Raw genomic sequence first — 22,838 nt, forward strand, 5'->3', positions numbered from 1 at the left:
GAATGAATAAGCAAAACAAAACAGCAAGTGAGAAATAAACACATTGCTTTCAAGGTAATTCTTTATTTTAGGAACTGCCACATTGAGGCCATTTGTGGACCTCAAGGGCACGAGATATAGTACTACAATACTATTGTGTGTCTGAAAAGCGCAACTTTCTCCCGGACGCCGCAGTCAACCACTGCCCAGACAGAGCTCCACACGTCCACACACTCAAAATCACATCACAGAAAGTCATGTGCCACATTTGCAAATTACTTTGACTCACTTCCCCATCTCTGGGGACAATTGCCCATTGCTCATTGCCGATCACTGACCCTACGACATTTCTTTTTCCTTGTAATTTGGAAAGGCACAGGGAACGTGTTTGTGTTGAAAGTCTCGTCTTTTTTAAATGGCCATAGGGCAAGCGGCATCAAGCTCCACAATTCAAATGTTGCATGTAAAAATGTTGTCTAGGTCACCTTTACCAAACTTGTAGTAAGATAATGTAGATAATGACTTACCTTCCTTGATCACCTCCACAATCCGCATCTTGTAAAAATCGGTGGTTGTGTGATCGTCATAGCTTTCCATGTTAACTTTATACACTGAGGACAGAGGGGTTGCAAACTGTTAGTCTGATCTCCCCCCCCCACACACATATATATATATATTTATATTTTTCCAACATATATTAACATAAATTACCAAATTACCATAATCGATTTTTGCTTCAGCATCACATGCCTTCTCATTTCGTTCAATATTGTCGATTTCACCCTTCTTCTGCATACTGCATTCCTCTGGAAGAACAAATTCAGTACAAACAGCTTTAAGTGAAATGACATGTGTGTGTCCATTAGGTATCCTAATATAGCTAGTTCATTGAAAGGTTCTGCTGGATGGATAGCGAAGTTACTCATTAAATCAAGGCATGTACTTTTTTGTACTAACTTCTCCAGTGAAGCTGCAGATTATTGGGAGTAAATAAGACCTTTTCTTTTACCTTCAGCACATTTGCATACAGCCCCTCGACAGAGTTGAAGTAGTTCTCCATTTTGCCGAGCTGGATGATAGAATTTCAAACAAGGTTTCTCTGCAAGGAAAAAACAAAGGGGAGTTTTTGTTATTGGGAAAAAATGTTTTAAAGGTGAAGATAGGTTTTAGTGGCATTGATTGAACAGATTGTTACCAATTAAATATCCCCCTCCCACTGCTCCTGTTCCAATGGCGTAGGAGGAGCTACGGTGGCCTGTATTGGCCTGTGAGGTACCTCCCATATTGTGTCAGATTTATAAATTGTAGTCATTTAGTCTGTAAAACTATAAGCCATAGATTTATGAGAAAGAAATAAAAGGATCCTCTCTGGAGCCTTTTGTCATTTCTGTGCTACTGTAGAAAAACAGCAGTGCCATGTGGAGGGAGGACCCGGTCACTGGATACAAAGGGCCCATTCACAGGTAACAAAATCATAATGATTCTTATTTTCATGGGATTATACACTGATTAAAGATACTGCTGAATATTATATTCAATTTCTGCCAAGTCCATTCTGTTAGATGCCACTGAATTGTAACAAGGCTCCGTTAACATATATATATATAAAAAAAATAATCTGGCATACAAATGCATAAATGACAACATTTAAATAACTATTACCATTAAATAACTTGAAATAACATGAATTTAAATAGTTATGTTCAAAGATGAATGCTATAATACAGGCCCTGTTTACACAAGAGAAATATGTGGATTCTGTTTAGATTTTATCTTGATAAAAAAATCTCATCTGTTGCTAAAGGCACGGCACACTCTGAACCGTCTCAGCTAGTTTATACGTATACGTTTTTCGAGAGATCCCAACTTGATTTGCACACGTTCATCAAGGGGCAGGATTTTGGTTGCTCACCATTATAGTACTCATAGACAGATACAGTTGCTGGTTGTAAGACACCAACTTTCATTTTCTGTATGATCTTGAAAGCCACTTCCTCTGGCTGTGTGTGAGACACCTGAAGAGGGCAAACAGAAAGGTTGTAACTAGGTAGTTGTGAAGATGAGAGAAATCGGGGTGTTCTGTTGCAGAATGGGGAAAGTTAAAGTGGCCTACCTTGTCCAGGTAAAGGATAAGGGAACCTTTGTCTGACAGCACTTTGTCCATTTCATACATACTGATTGTTCTGTCCTTGTTTTTTGACAACTACAGGCACACAAACATGTTAATGAAATGTATTCACAGGTCTTGTCATTGTTTAACAAATACAAAAATGTCTCACTTTGTTGAGATCCTCTATATCAGGGGTGTAACCAGTAAGCAAACCAATATCCAAGATTGTCATGCCTGCATCTTTGTCCATATCCTTATACCTGCAAGAAGTGTTATAATATATATAAATCCATGAATCCATGTGAAGAGACCAAACTAATATGGGTATTGGCCCTCTGCTAAAGGGCATGCACTGCTCATTAAAAAGGAAAACACATTGTGACGAATAACAGCACATATGACAACAGGCTCTAACATCCTCACATAGTCACAAGGGAACAGGACCAAATATATAAAAGCTGTATTAACCGCACATAGCCACAAGACGTCAGCACACATAATAAACTAGGAGGCGGGCGCTCAACACTAGCCAATCGGAGCACATTATACATCATAGAGGCCACGCCTGCCAAAGTACTAGGGAGAGCTCACAAGCGGGAGGGGGCAGAAACTCTACAGGCAGCGTATCTATCAGATATCCAGCCAAGAGTCGCTCCACGCGTGAAATATACAAGTCCTCTCCTTTTGCTTCATAGATAATAGACCAAAACCTATACCAAATAAAGGGAGGTAAAAGCAATCCTGTTTCGGCGGCCTTCTTCTGAAAAAGAACACAACAACATTTAACTCGACATAAAATGCTAGCAGGGAGACCCATGGCTATGCTTTATGCAAGACCCAATATTGAGAGACCAGCCCTAGAGCAACGAGAAGATGAGATGGCTGCATATATGAAGTGCCTTACACAGGCCCCAAACTAGCCTGCTCTGCCAAGGGTCTAGGTGGGGCAAACAACTAGTAGGGGTCGAAAAAAGGGCTGAAAAATGTGAGCCTTTTAGAATACATTTCTTGCCTTTCTTGACAACCTCACATAGGGAATGGTCATAAATAAATAAATATCATAAATAAATAATATAAATAAATAATTTATTGATCAACATTGGAGACATTTTTTCAAAGCCCTATTGGCAAAGAGCAGAACTAATATGTGCATAAGCTTATAATCTTAACATTTCATTACATTTAAACCCACCTCCAACTTCCCACCCCCTAATAGGATACAACTTAATTTATGCCCAAACAAATCATTGTCGAATTGCAGCCTATATTTGATGATTTGATATCCTGATTTGAAGTTATTTTCATTATGGGAACTCAGATACTGTTATTGTCTCTTTATTTTTATTTTTATTTTAGCCCCCAAATGATCAATATATATATATTATATCTCCACAAGGAGGGCTATAATATGTTATATGTACCAAAATATTTATAATTATAATTATGAACAGTGGAAGAATCAATGTTGATACTACTTGGTCGGAGTGTATAAAGCTAAGCTAATACAGCATAAATGGAAAATTTAATTTCTGTCTTAAAGAAATGTTATATTTAAGATTGAATACCATCTAGTGCATGACCTCTTGGTAGCCTATGGTACTATAGGGCCATAGCACATCTGATGAGTACCTGGGTCAATAATTCATGCCATTCAAAATATTGGCAATATTAAAACTTTTTTCTTTTAGTAGAGGTAGGTTTAGGCAAAATCTCCAAATAAATCAATAAATCCAATGCAAAATTTAAAATATTAACTTGATTAGAAACAAACAGGTAGATATCATGAGAGAGCATTGTATAATTTTGAAACTTGTTCCCTCTATTGAAAAATCAGGGCAAATATAATTTAATGAAATCAAGCCAAAACAATTGAAAAATACGGCCATTCGCTGGTGACGGACAACGTGTTTATTGATTAAAAGCAATTTACCTATTTCCTTTAAATCCTCTCGTAGCTACTATACAATAATGCTAATCACCATGTTAAGTTGCAAAATTTTGCCCAAACACTGGATTATCCATTTAGGTAAGGTAAGACATCATTTTTGGTTGTAAAAATAAAGTTTGTTCATGTTGGTTTTTCGGAGAATCATTTTGGAATTATCTAACAATTGGGATTATTTTTTTAAATTATTTAACTACAATCTTCCAAATAGAAAAGACTGGAAGAGTAGTAGTGAGATAAGAAAGGAAAATGGAAGAGAAAATGTTAGAATAAAATGTTATATTGAGTAAAACTTGACTGATAATTTTCAAAGGTGGATAATTGTCAATGGATGTGAGAATTACTGACAATACATACAATTGTCGACCACATGAAAGTATTTCAGAATTTTCAGATGGTTTGTGTACATGTGAAATGTGAAAAGTAATACAAAAACACAGTTAACATGTGTGATATTTCATGTTGTCTACTTACAAGACCTCTATTTTAAGTTTATGTACGTTTAGGCCATCCACTTCTGCTCCTGGAAGACAAGAGCATGAACAGAACATTAAAATGCTAGAATGAAAAAAAGAAAAGAAGTACATGTATAATAACCCCCAACCCGGGATGCTGCAGTAGCAGCATCCAATGACCCCAATGGGCTGATTGCCACTACCGTCCCTTAAAGGAGCTATATGGAAAACAATTACAGCACCTTATCTTAAAAGGACCATGATATGTCATCAAGACGGATGCCACGTGAGCTGTTTTATAATCAGCACACAAGAAATTATTGCAAACTTATATGGCGTAGCCTATTTGAAATCAGTTGCCAGTTCGGGATATAAAGAGATGTTTTCTCAACCGTTGAAAATGGTTAAAATCACCTACGGAGGTGTATGCCACATTCAGTTAATTTTAATAACTATAAAAATATAAATATATTTCTTTGGCCCTGCCCTAATCTAAAAGCATTCCCTATGGCCCGAGACCGATGGTCTCGTCAGGTTCCGACGGATTGGGTCCATTGTGTTTAATAAGAAGCTGGGGTCGGCTCCCGAACGTTATTGATGCAGACTTCTCATTGCCAGTGTAATAAATCACCTCGGTGTTCCGCTCACAGCACAAGACGTACAACGAAATAATCAAACATGTTTGAAATAATTTGACGTCGTAGACTGGATCAGGGCAACGGCGATGCAATTATTGGGACTTTTTGATCCTCTCACACAATATTAACAAATCAGAGTTTGCAAACTTGAGAGTTTAGTGTATGCTCAGCCTTAGTACAGAACCAGTCTAGGCTAGGAGTGGGTGCTGAGTCTGAACGACAACATCAGGTCGGTTTTGGTCCTTCCTAATGTACGGAATAAACCAGGGCTAGCCGGAAAAAAAGAACCTGAGGTTGCTCAGCACCGCAAAATCTAGGTAACAATACTGAACGCCAGACATTGACAAGTTTACCTTGGGAAAGTGTCACATTCAGTTCAAATTTATCACAGTCATTCGTTTGATTGCTCGCAGCCGTTGCATAATACAGTGACACTACCTGTAGAACAGACGGACAGAAAAACAGGGTACAGAACACTCAGGTATATTTATTTGTATATCCAACAACTAAGTGTCAATGCTGAAACAGTAATTGATGATAACTAATTATTAACTGTATAACACTATCCCTTTAATCCATGTAGGATTTATTAAACAAATATTTGCACATAATACGTACCTCGTAATGGAAATATAATTATACAAATAGTGAAAATGTCAACATAAATATAAAAATACGCACTGACACAGTAGCTTCTCCGTTACCCGTGACAGTGACGTTCACTTGCTTGTTAAGGCCTTTGTACTGTTAAAATTCAGACATACACACACAAACACACAATTGTCAAATGTCCTCACCGAGAAAAAGATTGCTTAATGCTGCACATACAACACTGTATAAATATACTAACATTTTATTGAATGCTATTGTACGTTTACTCATCATTTTATATTGATATTTAGTTGCATTGTTCTGCTGCTGTAACGACCAAATTTGCCATCTGGGATGACTTAAGTACCCATCTCTGGTCTATGTCCGATCACAATGATAGGCAGATGATAGAATGATAGAAAGGATGGACATAGCATCCCTGACGTTACCGATCAACTTTAGATCTTCTCCAGAGCTTCACCATTCTTTGCCACCAGCAGTGAATACAATTCATAATTTGCCAATGTATGCCTACCTTAGTGGTTCTAGACTGATAGGCGTTTTCATTGTTGATTCTGAAGGGAGGCAAGTTCGACCCTGAGCGGCCTTCCACTTGAACCTCTATATCTATGGCATATTGTTGCTCTTTAGCATTAATCCAATACTCTGCAAGTGCCTGATACACCATGATGGTTGCCTGGACAACACATAGTGAAATACACCCATAAAATGAAACACAAACAGATCATATGTACAGAGGACCATGAAAGCAGAGCACAGCAAGAGTGAGAGACTTAAACGTAAGATTGAAATGAATGCATTTTACCTGAGTAGAATAGATTGTCTGAATGCTAAGCCATCTGACAATTGGTGCAGCAGCCTCAAAGTCCTTTAATCGGGCAACAATTTTTTTATTAATATTTTTAATTTGTGTGTGTGTGTGTGTGTGTGTGTGTGTGTGTGTGTGTGTGTGTGTGTGTGTGTGTGTGTGTGTGTGTGTGTGTGTGTGTGTGTGTGTGTGTGTGTGTGTGTGTGTGTGCATATATACATATATGTAACGGCAACATTGGAATGACATTATGAATTCAAAGCATTGACTTTGTGAGCATTGACAACAGATTTTGTTTCGTATTGTATTTTCTCCTTGAAAGGAGATGCTCACCTTGACTTTGACCAGAGCTAGAAGAGCATATGCTGTGGCCTCTAGTGTGTAGACATGACTCGACGTCACTGGCCAATGGTCACGGTCTGAGGAACACAAGAGTAGACAGGACAAAAATAAATCTTGCTGTTTGATTTAGTTTGTTTCATTTGTCCATCGTTAAATTTCTATGATGTTTCAGAAGGACTTGTAAAAACCTCGGGATGCAGCATCGTAGAGGATCGCCTTGTTAAACTTATTTTCGTTGGCCAGTGCATAGGATACCATGGCAACAGCATATGGGTTGGTAAGGTGTGGTAGACGCTTCTCCAGGTAATCCACAGCTTTGTTTACACTTCCTGGGATGCTCTGGACAAACAGGTATGACAATTATTTAAGATCAAGTGGTGTGATGCATGATAACAAGCAAATAACTAAATAATCAACATGAATACAAATCTAGCTTTTGTCTCACATAGAGAATCATTGTAAACATTTATGCACATGATGAAATTATTCGGTTGTGAAGACCCATGAAAGAAAGGGGGGTTTGTATGTTGAGCTCCCCATGTAAACTAACATTTGATACAACATGTATCAAATGAATGTGATCAATCATGAACCCTCCACCAATCACTTTATGAATAATATAATACAACTTTATTCATGATATATTAATAAAATACTTTTATTATTCTTCACCTTGAATTTTAAATACTATATTTAATGAGGTAGCCAATAGCAAGGTTGTCAACTGTGTTGTTTTACCAATGTAATATATTAAGCCCCAGTCACACATCGGCCGAGGCAGAGGAGCCTGGATCTACGGATGTGGCAGCTAAAACCAGCTATCAACCACAGTCCACATGCCCCTTTCAGGTTTTGGTTTCCAGTCCAGAGTATTCAGACTTCATTTTGCGGTGGCAACTCAAAACAATTATTTCTTAGATTCTGTTGGGGTTACTTGGGGCAACATTTTATAAAAAAGCACCTCCCCCAAGTCCCAGCTAATGACCTTTTACTTTGACACAGACAAATGTCACAGACAAAGAGACAAAGGTTGATAAATGTATCACTACCCTTTCGACATATAGAAGCTGCTTTCACATATGGACGTACAACCATCTATTCCCGCTATTCTACTGACGGGCTGTACATGTGAATGATACACGTTGGACCTCCTGAAAAAAGACTACCCCTGAGGTAGTATTTTAGCAAGCGGAAATGCTAATTACCTTATATGTGAATGAGCAGTAGGATGTCGGCATTTCATCAGTTGATGACGCTTCGGTCTACGTTTGCATGTCATTGAGTGGTACCCGCACCCTAATCGATAATCAACCTGTTGCCTGTTGTTCGCTGAATGGTTTAAAAAATATTTTAATGTGCCACTGCTTTTCAGAGTCATTCGTGGTGAACGCTAAATGATAGGTCTTATCGTAACCCTCAAGTACAACATCATGCAATAAATTACAATGCATGAGTTCACAGCTGCACGTGTATATAGAAAATGTTTTTTTTAATCATTATATTACACCTTTCCTGCTGTCGGCTCCCAGACTGTAGTCGAGGAGCACAGGAGAGACGTTCCTCCAGGTCTGATGTTCTCTCGGGGATAACGGCAGTGGGTCTGCTTATAGGTTTGAATATGGTCGGAATGAAGCGGCCACCGATTCTTGACAGGCTGGGTACTTTATTCTTAGTTTCACAAACTTTACAGTACTCGTTTGCACAGACACAACCGGACTTGTTCATTACTTCTCTAAACTCACACGCGCTACCACTCGCTCTCCTTGCTCGTCCAATCACACACACACACACTCACACACACACCAATCTTTCATCGATCGATGCAGATGTTGTGGATGCAACGGAATATATGCATCACTGCAGCAACTTTTAAGATGATCGCGATGAGTTCTGCCCGTTTTGCCTGCGTGCTGTCTGCGGTCAAACCAAAACAAACCCGATCCCGCCTCTTGCGAACCTCGACGTCATATCCTGCCCCTTGCAAGCCCGCCCCCCTTAATCAGCCGGAGATTCTACTGATGACTGAGCGACACCAATGTCCGCATATCGGGCATCAAGTGTGAATAAGTGTGAATGACCCTCACGGTCGAACCTCCTGCTCTACAAATGTGGAGAAAAGATAGAGGACATACGTGAAAACGGTTATGGACTTGACACAGCGCTAATAAAAAAAACATCAAGAAATAATCACTTCCCCTATAACTCAATTAATAAATAAGTGTATAGATGATCATGAGAGCACTTTCCCCAGTGTCTTAAAACTGGCTATAATAACCCCTGTAAACAAATCTGGAGATAAAGAGGAGGTAAGCAATTACAGACCCATAAGCATACTCCCTGCCATCTCAAAAGTAATTGAAAAGGTTGTAGCAGAACAATTAATTGCACACCTTGGGCCCTATTTAGACGGTCTAAAACGCAAGTATTTTAGCGCAAAACGGAAGTAGCTTTGTGGGCGGTTCTATGGCGATGTTGCTATTATGACGGCGGATTAATGACTCTTGCGCCCGACGCAAATCTAAAATGAGTTGATCTGAAACCTGTAGGTGTGTTTTGGGCGTAACGTGCAATAAACCAATGAGAGTTCCATCTCCCATCCCCTTTAAGAGCCAGCGCATTTGACTTGACGAGTTGATATTTTGACAGCGTGTTTGCAGTCTCAGCTGAGACAGATGCATGACCACATGAATTTCAAACTTCAAATGGCTCAGTTTATGGCCAAATAATAGGCCTAATTCACACATGGAATAGTGTTTTCTTCTACAACTTCAGAAACACTGAGTCGTCATGTAAATTGCGGCAAAGACAACTTAACACATATATGATATGCGGACGCGGTCCTGTGGCCGCAACTGTGGATCTATTTAATGATATGCGGCAATACATTAACAAACATCGTTTGTTACCAGTATTGTATACATTATCATTATCGACTTGTGTTGATAATATGCATGTGTCCGCCCGTTAATATACATCGCCATGGACTGTATTATGTGTTACGTGTTTAGTTTGCGTGTGTTTAAACAGATGGGTGCGCACACACACGTGTGTCAAGCATCATCCGCATTCATTCATTCTTTGAAACACTCGCGGTAAAACTATGTTTTCTCACAATCAAATCTTCATCAATCCCGAAAGATATGGGCTTGTACACGATTTCTGTGTCAAGAAAATATGTGTTTGCTGTACGGTGTTTGCAGATGCATTGATTTAAAAGTATAATTTACCGCTGTATCAGCTGTTACACAAGATTTTAAAACAAGATTTTGTTTTGGGAGGCTGGAATATACTTTGCTTGAGTTTATTATTGTTATTATTATTATTATTTAAACGCATGGCATAGCCTACTCTACTGTGTTCATTCATGCCCCTATGGAAAAAAATGTTTCCACAATCTGCTATTTCTATGCAGTTTCACTCATATGAACAATCTTTGACATCATTAAATCAGGCTAATCGTTTGCATGTTTGTGCTGTGTATAGCCTAGGTGTGTGTGTGTAAGCGTATGTTGCAGTTCCAACCTGCCATAGCACGTCAAAATAGCAACACCAACTGCGCTATCCGCTAGTGCATTTAGACCAGGATTTTTTCGGTCAGTTGCGCAATTGGATTGGCGCAATGTTTAGATTGGTAAAATAGCACCAAGTATCATTTGCACCGGAACACGCCTCCGCTTTTCGCCGACACGCCTCTCCAGGCGCAAGTGTAGTGGCGCCTGGTTGCTGCGGGGGAAAATCAGCTTTGCGCCGGGTGCAAACTAGCAACGATACATACGTCGGTGTAGAAAGTCGCTTTGTGCTGGGTGCAAGATAGGGTCCTTAGACTCTTTCATTCTTGACCCAGTGGTATCGTTAGAGGGTTACTCTTTATTCAGAAAGGACAGGGACAGATATGGAGGGGGAGTGGCTATTTACATACAAAGTCATCTTCCTTCAAAATTGTTTCTGGAATTGATGTGTAATAATGTAGAAGCACTGTGGGTTCAAATACATCTACCTCACTTGAAACCAATATTGGTTGGCTGCTGCTACAGACCTACAAACCAAAAACAGGTCCTAAAATTATATTCAAAATGACATAGGCCTACAAGGGATTCATTGAAAACAATTGTATAGTTGATGCTGGAATTGCAGTTTATCTAATAGTGTAACAGTGTAAATAACAGTTTTATTTGTTAAATTCCTGTCAAACTTGGGATTCAACTTTTTATATTTTATTTTGGAAGTCCACAGCGGAAGTTTGTGTTTAAGTTAATGCTGGGCAATATGTAAATTGCTCAGACGCATCGAACTTACGCTGTGGTAAGTCGCCGTTCTGTCCACTTGTACATAAATTAAGTTATAAATGTAAACCACGCATAAGATGTTTGAACTCGATCAGCATTTGATTTGTTGCATGTTTGTTGAACTTAATGCTTGTAAATCCCTTTGTTTTATTGGTTTGTAAAGAGATAATTGCGTGATGTGTGGAGTCCTTAAGCACGAGGTGTATGTGACCTGTGCGCACTAATGTGGGGCTCCTCTTTTATAGTTTGAACGGGAACAGACCGGTCATTTATTTGTGCACACTGGTTGTGTGTTTTCCCATTTTGCAGGTATGTTCTATTTTGTACTCTTGTAATATTGTTTTGTGTTATGTGCTTTTTGTTTGAGAAAATGTAAAAAATACCACTATACGATCACGATATGTAAATTGCTCAGACGCATCGAACTTACACTGTGTTCGAGCGGGAACAGACCGGTCATTTATTTGTGCACACTGGTTGTGTGTTTTCCCATTTTGCAGTAAACCAGTCCAGTGCTTCAACCTGTCTCTGTGAAGTGATTCAGCGAGCAGCAGAGAATCATACACATGGTCACAATAGCAGTAACTTAACTTGTGGTGTGCCTCAATGAAGTTGTCTTGGACCTCTCCTCTTATCTATTTTCACTAATGATTTGCCTTCTGCTGTAAAAAATGCTAGTATTGTGATGTATGCCGATGATTCTATAATGTATTATGAACTCGTAGGATGAATGAAGTTGTATCACAAGAACTAGAAATTGTGCATGAATGGATTAAATCTAACAAGCTTGTCTTGAACACATCTAAAACTAAGAGCATTATTTTATGGTCTAGACACAAACTGGCTGCTAGGCCAAAATTGCATTTATATGTGGCCAAAGAGCAACAAGTGGAGAAGGTGAAATTACTGGCCATGGTCATTGATAACCATCTGGCATGATCAGAACATATCGATAGAATCATTAAAAAAATGGGGGTAAGCATTAATTTCACTAGACAATGCGCACCATATGTACCATCTCATATCCTGGATGAAGTCTGTAGATCATTCATTTTATCCCACCTGGATTAAGGCCGCAGTATACTCGCCGTTCCCAAGTTGACGGGCGAGCCGTGACTATTTATACTCGCGCTGGTGGCCGCGACATTATTTGCAGTCTTCTCCTGAACAGAGGTGTCGCCACTGAGGAAAGGCTACCGACTTTTTACTATTTCCACGCACTAGAAGAAGAATAAAACTTAAACAATGGCAGAGCTGGCAGCAGCAATGATGTCACAGTCAATGTCGGCGACGATATTGGATTCTATGGATGTTTATATATATATATATATATACACACACACAACACAATAAAATTGAAAATATAAAGAAAGAAACAATAAAACAAACAAAAAACCTTAATAATAACGCGCATTTAAATGTGAATCAACGTTCACACATTCTTCGTGGGTGCTGCTGGGTGTGCTCTAACATAAGCCGTTTCTGAAATGGCATACTACATACTGCTCGTATACTGATCGTGACGTAAAAGAAGTAAGTAATATGCAGTACGCGAAAAATGTTTTTTTTGCAGTATGCGACAGTTACCCGGATGATGTACTAATCGGGCAAAAATTTCTAGCATACATTCAGAGCTCACTACGTCAGATACTGTATCCCATAATGCAACGCGGCACTGCTGAACATTTAAAATAATGGCGGACAATGCGAGCGGCGAATACAAATGTAAGTATAAGTTGTTTATTTTGATGTGATAAGCTTTCGTATGTTTTTGTAATCGTGTGTTTTTCATTGTTAACAGAACAAATGGCTCAACTGAATAAATAAAACTGCTGTTTTATTCAGCAGTGCCCTTCTCCTGCGCCTCATTGTTCGACTTAACGATGGAAAAGTGCGACATGTTAAATGGTAAAAAAATATCTGCGTAAATGTAGGGGAGAGCCGGCTCGAAAACCACGGCAGTCTGACACGTCAAATTTCGTCACAATTTTTTGGTCATGTGACTGTGTCACATGACCTGCATGATACTTGTCATACTTGCATACTATACTGCATACTAGGGCGGGGAGTAGTATGTAGTGCACAGTATATACTGCGGCAGTATGTAGTATAGCATTTCAGAAACAGCTCTGGTCTGTAACAGCGTTTGTTTCAGCTGGTCATGCACCTGTGGATCCACACTCTCCATCAAGTCCGCCTTCGAAATGTTCCGTCTTGTGCTTCCGCTTTGTCACACGCCACTGAAAAAAAAAAGTGGTGCGCGACACGGCGCGACAGGGCTTAAATCCTGTCGCGCCGGCGAGATCTACGTCATTTTGAAGTCACATTAGCCGTTTCTCAATTCGCGTTCTCGTGTACTTGCGTTCTCGATAAACGTCATCAGTGGTAGCCCAAGCACTGTTCCAATTCCAAGTACGCAAGTACGCGAGTACTGTCGTAAAACCCGGAAGTGTTCTCGATGCGTTCTCGATGAGGCCGTTCTACCGAGGATGCATCGGAGGTGACTCGTGTGGACTTTGGGACCGTTAAATATCCCAGAATGCATCATCGAGTCCGCTGCTGTTCCAATTGCAGGTGCGTACTCGCGTTCTCGGAAGTCTGTACTTGAAAGTCCGGACTTGCCAAGTACGTACTTCCAAGTCCGCGAGAACGTAGTCCGTGTACTTGGTATTGAGAAACGGCTATTGTCACGCGACAACTTGGGAACGGCGAGTATACTGGGGCCTTTACGGTTCAGTGGTCTGGGCCTCAAACACGAAAAGAGATCTGACAAAATGACAAGTTGTTCAGAACAGGGTTGATAGGCTTGTTCTAGGTTGCTCGTCTAGAACTAGCATTCTTAAGATGCAGTCTAGCCTATCATGGCTCAATGTTGAAAAGAGGCTGGCCTCAAGCACAGGGCCATTTCTTAGCAACACATTGAGAACACACAGACCTCAGTTCCTGAAAGAGCAAATCGTTTTTTGTAATACTGTGCATAAACATAATACCAGGAAGGCAGGCAAGGGTGATATTGTGCAAGCTCACCCAAGAACTAATTCGCTGAAAAGAACAGTGCTTTATAGAGCGAGTAAAATTTGGAATGAATTACCAATTGATATCCGTCAAGAAAAGAGCAAAATATCCTTCAAAAAGAGATTAAAGATACACTTTTTCAGTGGTTGATGTCAGGTGTTGGTTTATTTTATTTATTTTGGTTAAATGGACGCTACTTTTTATAGGAGTGATGTTTGCCTGGATTCATGATGTCTAGGATTACAATCAATGATACTGGTTTAAACTGTATTGTTTTTATTTATTTGTTTTACTATGTCAATAACTGCTGCACTGTTGTAATGTATTACTGTTAACATTTTTGTATATGTACTGTATTGAGTATTACTTGTTGGAATGTGTATTTGATGTGGACCCCAGGAAGACTAGCGAACTGCTATGGCATAAGCTAATGGGGATCCTGTAATAAAACATAAAACACACATGCAATCTATCCCAGAAATGTTGTGGGACATTTCCTGCATGGGGGTCGTGTGTGAATGGGAATTTGCCTTCTCAAGACCTGGTAACATTTAAGGATCACTACTGGTAATACGTGTATTGTGAATGAAAGCAGTAACATCGCCTGGAGAGGCATGTAAAAGGTTTCTTTACGTCTGACATAAGACTTTTCACTTGAAGTGAGCAAACCAACCGCAAGATTTTAATCTGAGACTGTTTTCTAAATATGTCACTGCTCAGGTGATTCGATAACAAGCTTGATAAACCGAGAATAACTCACTATTTACAATAGATTTCATATTTTTCTTCTTCTTGACATGCATATAAGTAGGATGTAAAAACAAGGACAAACAGATATGGGGGTACAGGAATAAATGTAAGGAATGTGCTACTCACATTAACAATGTCAGCACAAATCGGCCTTGCCTCCTGGATGGCAATGAGTGAGAAAGCCGTCATGGAGGCATCAGAGTCCGAGCCACGCACATTCCCCTACATGTACACAAGAGTGAGCAGGCAGCCAAAATCATGTTCATCAATTGCTTGATAGCCTACGACAAATGTGATAGTTATAAGTGCTTTATCCACCATTACAATTGTTTTATAACTCCATGTACACACCATCATCTCTCCTTGCAATACTTTTCCAATCTCCATGAACCTGCCATCAGGCTTCTGTGAGTTTAGAATCACCCATTTGATGGCACCGCAGATAACATTTATGTCGATGTCTACCAGACTATAGGCCATGCTAAACACCTTTGCAACATAAGATGTCAGCCTTTGGTAGGAGAAGGGATGTAAACAGAGGGAAGTTGAATCAGCATTCACTGAGCGTAAAATAAATGGACTGGACATACAGGTACATAAAATAAAATATCATGTTTTCCAGTGTGTCAATGCCTTACCATGAGAGAGCAGTTGTCTCCGGATAGGTACTAAAAGCTCCATCAGGCTTGCGATAGGCAAGCTCAGTTCGGAACCCTGATCAGTGACACACAAACCTTAATTACCAATGAGCAAGAATGTAAGAAAATGCATTTCAATAAACCCTCAGTGCACATTCAACAACAGAAAGTGTGTGTGTGTGTGTGTGTGTGTGTGTGTGTGTGTGTGTGTGTGTGTGTGTGTGTGTGTGTGTGTGTGTGTGTGTGTGTGTGTGTGTGTGTGTGTGTGTGTGTGTGTATAGAGGTACCTGTCTTAATATATTCAAGGGCATTAGCACGTTTTGAAAATCCCACTGTATCCCACTGTTTGGTTTTGTCCAAATACGATGTAGCAATAACAGGTAGAGTCATGGCGGCCATGTTCTGCTCTCCGCAGCCCCAGGGCTGTTGGATTAGATGGCCCATAGATGAGCCACTCAGGACCTTCTCCACAAGCACGTTCATCTGCGATCCTCCTACACATGAATATAAAGCCCCACACACAACAATTACAGACATTAAGGATGAGAAAAGATTCCCACCAACAATGATTGTGGCTGCAGAGAAGTAGGTCGATCACAACATCGTGCTTATCCAATTGGATAGTGCACACAATCATAGTAAAATCGAATTAAAATGATATATTTATTTGACCGATTACAAATCAATTGATTAAAAATGCATCTTACCTGTAATATATATTTGTGAAGTCTCAGGTGTGTTTGGAACAATATATTTCACATCAATTGGATTTGTAATAATCTCCATCTGTTTACTCCCTGGAAGTTGAATACAGTTTTGGAAACGGTTCATCACCATGATTACTCATGATTACTAATATCTGGGAGTTCATTTGTGTTTTGTACCATATGAATGTGGTAAGTAGACTAAAACTTACGGATGTTGCCAACTCTCAGGTTTCTATTCACTTGGACTTTTTTCTTTATTCCATTAGGCTATCAAAAAGGTACAATTGATTTTATTGACACATTGAATACAAGTGAAGTCATCAGCACAGGAATGTAATAGGAGTATATTGTTATTCAAATATATATATTACCCGTTTACTCACCACTACTAGCAGCTCCTTTCTGATGCCATCGTTGATTTGTTCATTCCCCACAGAAGCCTTCACCTCAATAGGAAACTTGCCATGCTTCATAGGGATTATGATGAAAGGCACAGAGCGTGTGCTCTTGGAAGCCACTCTGACTGTCTGGGTGTACTCCTTTCGCTTTGACGCTAAACTGCACACATCCGTTAACTCTTTCAGATATACCTGGACCTTTGGTTGAGAGTAAAAACAGGACAGTCGAAAGAGCATCATGAGTACAAAGGGATGTGGAAAAAAATTAAGATGCATGATTATATTAGTACATATCACTGAATTCCCTTTTACCCCCACAGTGGTTTTGGAAACTTGGTTAACAAATAATATTCAGACTCACTGTGATTTCGTTCGACAGATAGTTATGAAGGATTGCCTTTATTTCAATTTGTTCTCCACGGACAGCTGAATAGGGTAGTCTAAGATCAATGAAGAAATTCTTCTGGACAATTATCTTCATTGTGTCATCTACACAGATACCTTTAAGACGAACGGAGGAGACAGGAATGAGTAATGTGACCACAACGAAACGAGAGGAAAAATGGGAGCATGTTCCAGATAAGAAGTTAAGGATAAAAAGCAAATGAGACTAAATGGAAATGAGATGTGTTGGATACGAGGCACATGCACAGGCTAAAGAGAGGAATGGGCACCATGAGTCGGAGACAGACTGATTCCAGTAAGATGCCAGGTGGTGATCGAGTCTTTCAACGCAGTCGTTTTCTCCAAAGATGTTGTCTTACTGAATTATAGGAAAAACATCTGTTTATGTGTTGTCAAATTTGGATTACATATTTACATACAAGACTTACAAGACGTTTTGAAAATGTAGCAGGTTCATGGCAGCTTCTGACATCACAGGTGGGCGTGTCCACCTAGATGTGTGCTGGATAGATGAGCATCGTTTGCTACAGTCCACTGGGTAGGCTGGTAGACCGATCTATCCAGCACACATCTAGGCGGACACACCCACCTGTGATGTCAGAAGCGGAACATTTTCAAAACTGCTTGTAATAGCTAATCACACTCACACCTGGTGGTATAATATGTCCCATTTAAATGTTTCAATAATAAATTATGAATCACAAAGCACAAAAAACGAACAACTGAAATCAACGGCATGGTTGAAGAGATCTTTATGTAATTTATTCAGTTTGCTCACCAGTTAGGATCATTGCGAGGGCAAAGAGGGAGTTTGTAATCTACCCATAGCCAACTTTCAGGAAATTCGGTACGAGTACCAATTTGCCCACTGTCTTGGAAGACAATATTCCTCTCCTCACCTAAAGTGTGGGATGAAAAGGGTAAGATATAGTCATATCAACATTTCTGCTGATAATTTCTGCATTCCAAATCTTTTTTCATTGCACATTCTTTAGATATCTTCTTCCAAAGAGTTTTTCCTCAGTCTTCATATTTTCTTTCCTCCATGATGTGGTTTGTCAAGGCAGTCTAGAACAAGACCTCAGGGTCTTTTATTCTATTACCCTAATTATCAAAGATTACCCAATGCCATCCAAGTCCATACTCCTCATCCCCAATACTTACTGCGAGCCGCGTAGAGGGCTTCAGCTCTACTTTCAGTTCGTAGTTTGGTTAGCTCTTGGCAGCACTTGAAGAAGGCATCAGCACAGGCTTTCCCATCTGAGATGTACTCCTTGCGCCGCTCACAGCTGTACGATAGCGGCGTTTCCGCCATCCCATCCAAACAACATTGGCGCAGCAAGCTGTCTTTGTATTCACTCACTGAGAGGGATACAGAGCAGAGGTGAAGGCAAAGGTGTGGAAAGGGAAAGTGATGTGAACTACTAAAAAGTATACATTTGTAGAATAGTGACTTTTCACATCTGAATACATATATTTATACCAACATTGCTGATCGTGTTACTAGAGGGAACTATGCTGTGTACCCTACATACAAAACAACTTGTCTGGTGGCTTCATTTTACTCACAGAGGGTAGTTCTAACATCGAGTGTAGCTGGGGCACGCTTCGTCCTTGTTGAAACTTCACATTTTAATACTGGAACAGAACAATGTATTATATAACATAACATAATAATGACATTATAGGGAACAACAAAAACAATATATATAATAGTGAGCAGTGCCATCATTAGATTTTGTTTGCATAAAAAAAAACCTCAATAATTAACTAATTCTACAAACGCAACTATTGAAAAGAATATAACACCAAGAGTCTGTGTTTGGATAACCTTGCCTAACCTACTGCCTAATAACCTGTTTCTGTATTCACTGTAAATGACTCTAGATGAAAGCGTATCTTAAAGCTGCTGTGTTGGTCTATTGGTCTCTTTGAATCCCTCGGCCCCACCCATTAAGCCTCTTTCACCTGCCTTTACCAGCATGCACTACTTCGTTTTCCACTGTGGCATGTTTTAAATGGCCAAATAACTTCAGGAAGAAACCTATGACGGGGGAGAAAGTGACAATTAGTGGAGTGTTTGAGTACCTCCTCTGTCCGCAGTCCCGATAAGGTTGCTCTGAAACAACAGTCCTGCATCATAGAACACGTTCATGCTGTCCTTCCCTCCACCAGGTGTGCATCCTGTATCAGCCTTCTCCACTACATCCCACACCTGAAGGGGGTGGAGAAAAACAATAACTTCAGCCTGATATTTTATTCCCTCATGTGACCATATACCTTCACGTCATTCAGTTTGACACACCTGTTGGTGTTTTGAATTATAAATATATAAGAAATATATCATGAGCCTTTAGTGATTCATGTTTAATGTGATGTTGTGGAAAGGTCCTCATGCTTTTTACAATTTACAATTTTCCAGTTAGTGTAAGCTAGTGTAAACAATTTGATTTGTAACAAAGCTAATTTTGGGGAAATGTCATACTTGGCTATTTTCTATTTAAAGCAAACTGCTTTATACAAGTGAAAACACAAATCTGTGTTTTATTAGGTTGAAATTAACAAACATGATCAAACAAACATATCAACAACTATCATATTTTAAAGGTTGCATCAGCGATGCTAGGCCGAAACATAAATTATCACATTCATCTGACCTTTCCTCACAATCCACTAGCGGCCCGCCCCATAAGAAGTGATGTCACCCAACATCGCTGATACAACCTTTAAGTAAAAATAAATGAAAGAAAACATGGAAAAACTGCCTTTTTCTGAGTGAGGCGGTGTTTGTTGTTGAGGGCGTAGACTCCTTTGTCAACTGCTACCAGGCCGACTGTGGCTCCTGGGTCGCCTGTGATGGTGTAGCTGAATGTTTGCCGAGGCATTGAGGGAAGGGCTGAGTCTGGAACCACCTTCAACTACAACAATTTTGAGGCAAAAGAAAAGGGCTTTTATTTTGTCATTGAAAATGCTCTGAAGCCAATACTTGAGAGGAGATTATGTTTTTACGAATTCAAACACAGCTAAATTGGTGTCAGCTTCTCCTCACCGAGCCCATACAGGTGTCTATGACGTCCACCCAGACAGAGTCGGAGACCACCTCACCTCGATCGTGGTGGTAAGCAGTAATGCGGAATGATGGCAGCATTTCTTTGGTGACTGTTAATGTCATTGCTATTGACATCAACTCTGTCCTGAAACGGCCATATTTCACCAGCTGGCCCCTGCTCTGGATCTGAATACATAAACAGGCTCATACATCAGAGGGCCTTCATCAAACCAACTTCATTACATAAACCAACAAAAGCATAAGCATGGAAAGAGGCAACTACGTCTTCTGCTAGATACACGTTCAACTTTACTCACCAGATAAGTGATATCACGAGTGGACTGTGGAGCACCGTGGAGAGTGAAGGTGATTTGGAGGTTATCTCCTAATCTAACTTCAGATGAGATCACACCTGCATTGGAAATAACAGAGAGAAGCTCTAACCGTTGTAACTACAACTATTGCAAAATAGTAGATGACACATGAAGAAAGGCACAAATATCAAACGACTGGCCGTTGAATGGCTTACGTTACGCTTGTGTAACAATGTCATTATGTAAATGTGTTCTTTACCGATTTGTAGGTAGCTGCGGATCCCGCTTTCGTAAGGAAGTGCTCTCATAGTTGCTGATGTCTGTCTATCGCTTGAAACTTGTGAATCAGTTCTTGCCTATCATAAATATAAACATAGAAATAAGCACAATAGCACAGAGATGCAATTTCGGCAAACCACAAATCCCAAAAATGTGATCCCTCTTTAACATCTCTATAGAATTCAACAGTCACTTTCCAGTAAAACACTGGTCTTTTGCACCTATAATATAGTTGGTGAATAATTATCTGGTACTTCATCTTAACCAAACACAGGGCATGTTTAAGAAAAATAAATAAAAATTAAAAGCGCTCATGGGACTTACAGTAATATCCAGATATGGAGGAGAACCTGATGGGTTGACATTGGCCCTGGCAAAACCATTTTTGGTTGTTGTGACTTGTACGCCACCTGGGTCCAACCGTAATGGTACGTCAGCGGCTGGAGAGCCGTCAGGGTACTCAACATAAACCTAGCAAGAGACAAACAAGACACTCAGCCCCCGGAAAAACATGCATACACAATCTAAGCTTACTTGACTTAAGCCTGGTTCTCTGATCGTGTTTTAAGTCATCTTTTAATAGAAGAAAAACCTCTAGCATGAAGTACCATAATTACACAAATATGGAACACACCTGTATAATTTTTTTTTCAGATAAATGACGGTTGTGGTGCCTATGTTCGAGTGCGGCCTATATACAAAGGTGTATGAACCAAATCGCTCGGTGCAGTTTTTGCTGCTCTGCGATTTCCCTCAAGGTGATTTTACCTTCCGAAAAAGTTTGTGACGATCACTCTTCGCTAATTGTTTATCCCCCACTAGCACAAACAGGTTGACAAAATTACCTTAGGCAAATACTCACTTATTATTTTTCTGGTGATTCGTAATCCAGAATTGTGCATTTATTTGGGTGGTATTTAATAACACTAGTCCTGCGGTGCAATTGAATTTAAACTTTGCATAATGAACCAACCTCTTTTTAGTTTTATTTTCAAAGCAGTGTGTCTTTGTTGGAACTTAAGTGGGTCGTGATTCCAAATCGAGCCCTCACAACAGCGCTGCCATACAGCCTCCCTATGACTTCCAACACTGCCCAAAACCTTACCGTGTATCACAGCATCAATACCACTCATTAACACAGAATAAGACCATCGAATCTTACAACATGTGTTGTCTTTTCTATAACGGGACGCTACTCGGCGTGTAGAAAAGAGTGTCTTTGCAATGAAAACAGCAAGTGTGGCTTATGTACGATGCAGTCTATGTTTGCGTAAGGTAACCAAAGCCTGTGCACTATATGTCAAGTCTGTACATGTACAAAAATCCTTAAAAAAATTTTTTTTGTCAGTCCTACTGACCCATTGTATAGAGTACCACAGAGGGTTCTCTCCAACCCTCTGTGGTACACCTGCAGCATTTAAATTCAACCTCTCATGAACCAAGCCCAGAAAGGGATTCTGAATGCACATGGTATATTTCTCTGGATCTGCATTTTGGGGAGGGAGTTTTTTGTGGGGATGTTTGTCTTGGGATGGATTTATATTGGGTGTATTCATATCAATGTATATAAATGAAAATTAACATCATAATTAACATCATAAGATAATGAGGTTTACTTGAGAAAGACAGCTTAAATCATAAAACACAACCCACAGTCAATATGGTTGGAATATCATTACAAAAAAAAGTGCTTTACCAAAACTTCAAAGAACGTTGTTGGTTTGAAATACTGTGGTGTATTCTTCAAATGGATTGTATAAGGAGATTCAACAATATTGATGCCTTGTTTCTCTGCTTCCACTAATTCACTACCTGGTGGGACAATAAGTACACACACACACACACACACACACACACACACACACACACACACACACACACACACACACACACACACACACACACACACACACTTAAGAACAAATGCTGACTCAATATTTTGATTTCAATTTAGATGCAAACATAATCTACTCACCAGATGACAGCACAGTGACAGCAACATATATGGAACTCTTCACCTCCTTCTTAATGTCTGGAAAGGTTCCTTGGATTTGTGTCCTCGTTAATATGGCTTGTGCTTTACCTTTTACTACCTGACAACATATGAC

General features: G+C 39.7%; 1 protein-coding gene across 1 annotated transcript in view; it reads right to left on the bottom strand.

Annotated features, from left to right (window-relative positions):
- LOC311340090 (complement C3-like) overlaps positions 1 to 22,838 on the bottom strand; it is a 37,741-nt gene that overhangs the window by 5,651 nt on the left and 9,252 nt on the right. The window contains exons 9-41 of the mRNA XM_084464954.1: positions 22,706 to 22,823; positions 22,427 to 22,542; positions 21,055 to 21,201; positions 20,711 to 20,807; positions 20,455 to 20,549; positions 20,138 to 20,323; positions 19,854 to 20,006; positions 19,177 to 19,303; positions 18,658 to 18,726; positions 18,253 to 18,450; positions 17,867 to 17,987; positions 17,358 to 17,446; positions 17,045 to 17,184; positions 16,669 to 16,881; positions 16,495 to 16,552; positions 16,286 to 16,375; positions 15,866 to 16,072; positions 15,579 to 15,654; positions 15,292 to 15,451; positions 15,067 to 15,162; positions 7,078 to 7,228; positions 6,881 to 6,966; positions 6,545 to 6,607; positions 6,254 to 6,415; positions 5,809 to 5,871; positions 5,481 to 5,565; positions 4,509 to 4,557; positions 2,259 to 2,349; positions 2,093 to 2,182; positions 1,892 to 1,994; positions 989 to 1,078; positions 699 to 785; positions 507 to 590 (exon numbers count right to left, since the gene is read on the bottom strand). Coding sequence (XP_084321080.1) covers positions 507 to 590; positions 699 to 785; positions 989 to 1,078; positions 1,892 to 1,994; positions 2,093 to 2,182; positions 2,259 to 2,349; positions 4,509 to 4,557; positions 5,481 to 5,565; positions 5,809 to 5,871; positions 6,254 to 6,415; positions 6,545 to 6,607; positions 6,881 to 6,966; positions 7,078 to 7,228; positions 15,067 to 15,162; positions 15,292 to 15,451; positions 15,579 to 15,654; positions 15,866 to 16,072; positions 16,286 to 16,375; positions 16,495 to 16,552; positions 16,669 to 16,881; positions 17,045 to 17,184; positions 17,358 to 17,446; positions 17,867 to 17,987; positions 18,253 to 18,450; positions 18,658 to 18,726; positions 19,177 to 19,303; positions 19,854 to 20,006; positions 20,138 to 20,323; positions 20,455 to 20,549; positions 20,711 to 20,807; positions 21,055 to 21,201; positions 22,427 to 22,542; positions 22,706 to 22,823 — 3,760 coding nt within the window. The remainder of the gene's footprint in view (positions 1 to 506; positions 591 to 698; positions 786 to 988; positions 1,079 to 1,891; positions 1,995 to 2,092; positions 2,183 to 2,258; positions 2,350 to 4,508; positions 4,558 to 5,480; positions 5,566 to 5,808; positions 5,872 to 6,253; positions 6,416 to 6,544; positions 6,608 to 6,880; positions 6,967 to 7,077; positions 7,229 to 15,066; positions 15,163 to 15,291; positions 15,452 to 15,578; positions 15,655 to 15,865; positions 16,073 to 16,285; positions 16,376 to 16,494; positions 16,553 to 16,668; positions 16,882 to 17,044; positions 17,185 to 17,357; positions 17,447 to 17,866; positions 17,988 to 18,252; positions 18,451 to 18,657; positions 18,727 to 19,176; positions 19,304 to 19,853; positions 20,007 to 20,137; positions 20,324 to 20,454; positions 20,550 to 20,710; positions 20,808 to 21,054; positions 21,202 to 22,426; positions 22,543 to 22,705; positions 22,824 to 22,838) is intronic.

This window comes from Micromesistius poutassou, assembly GCF_964030765.1.
Source record: "Micromesistius poutassou genome assembly, chromosome: 3".
Classification (NCBI taxonomy): Eukaryota; Metazoa; Chordata; class Actinopteri; order Gadiformes; family Gadidae; genus Micromesistius; species Micromesistius poutassou.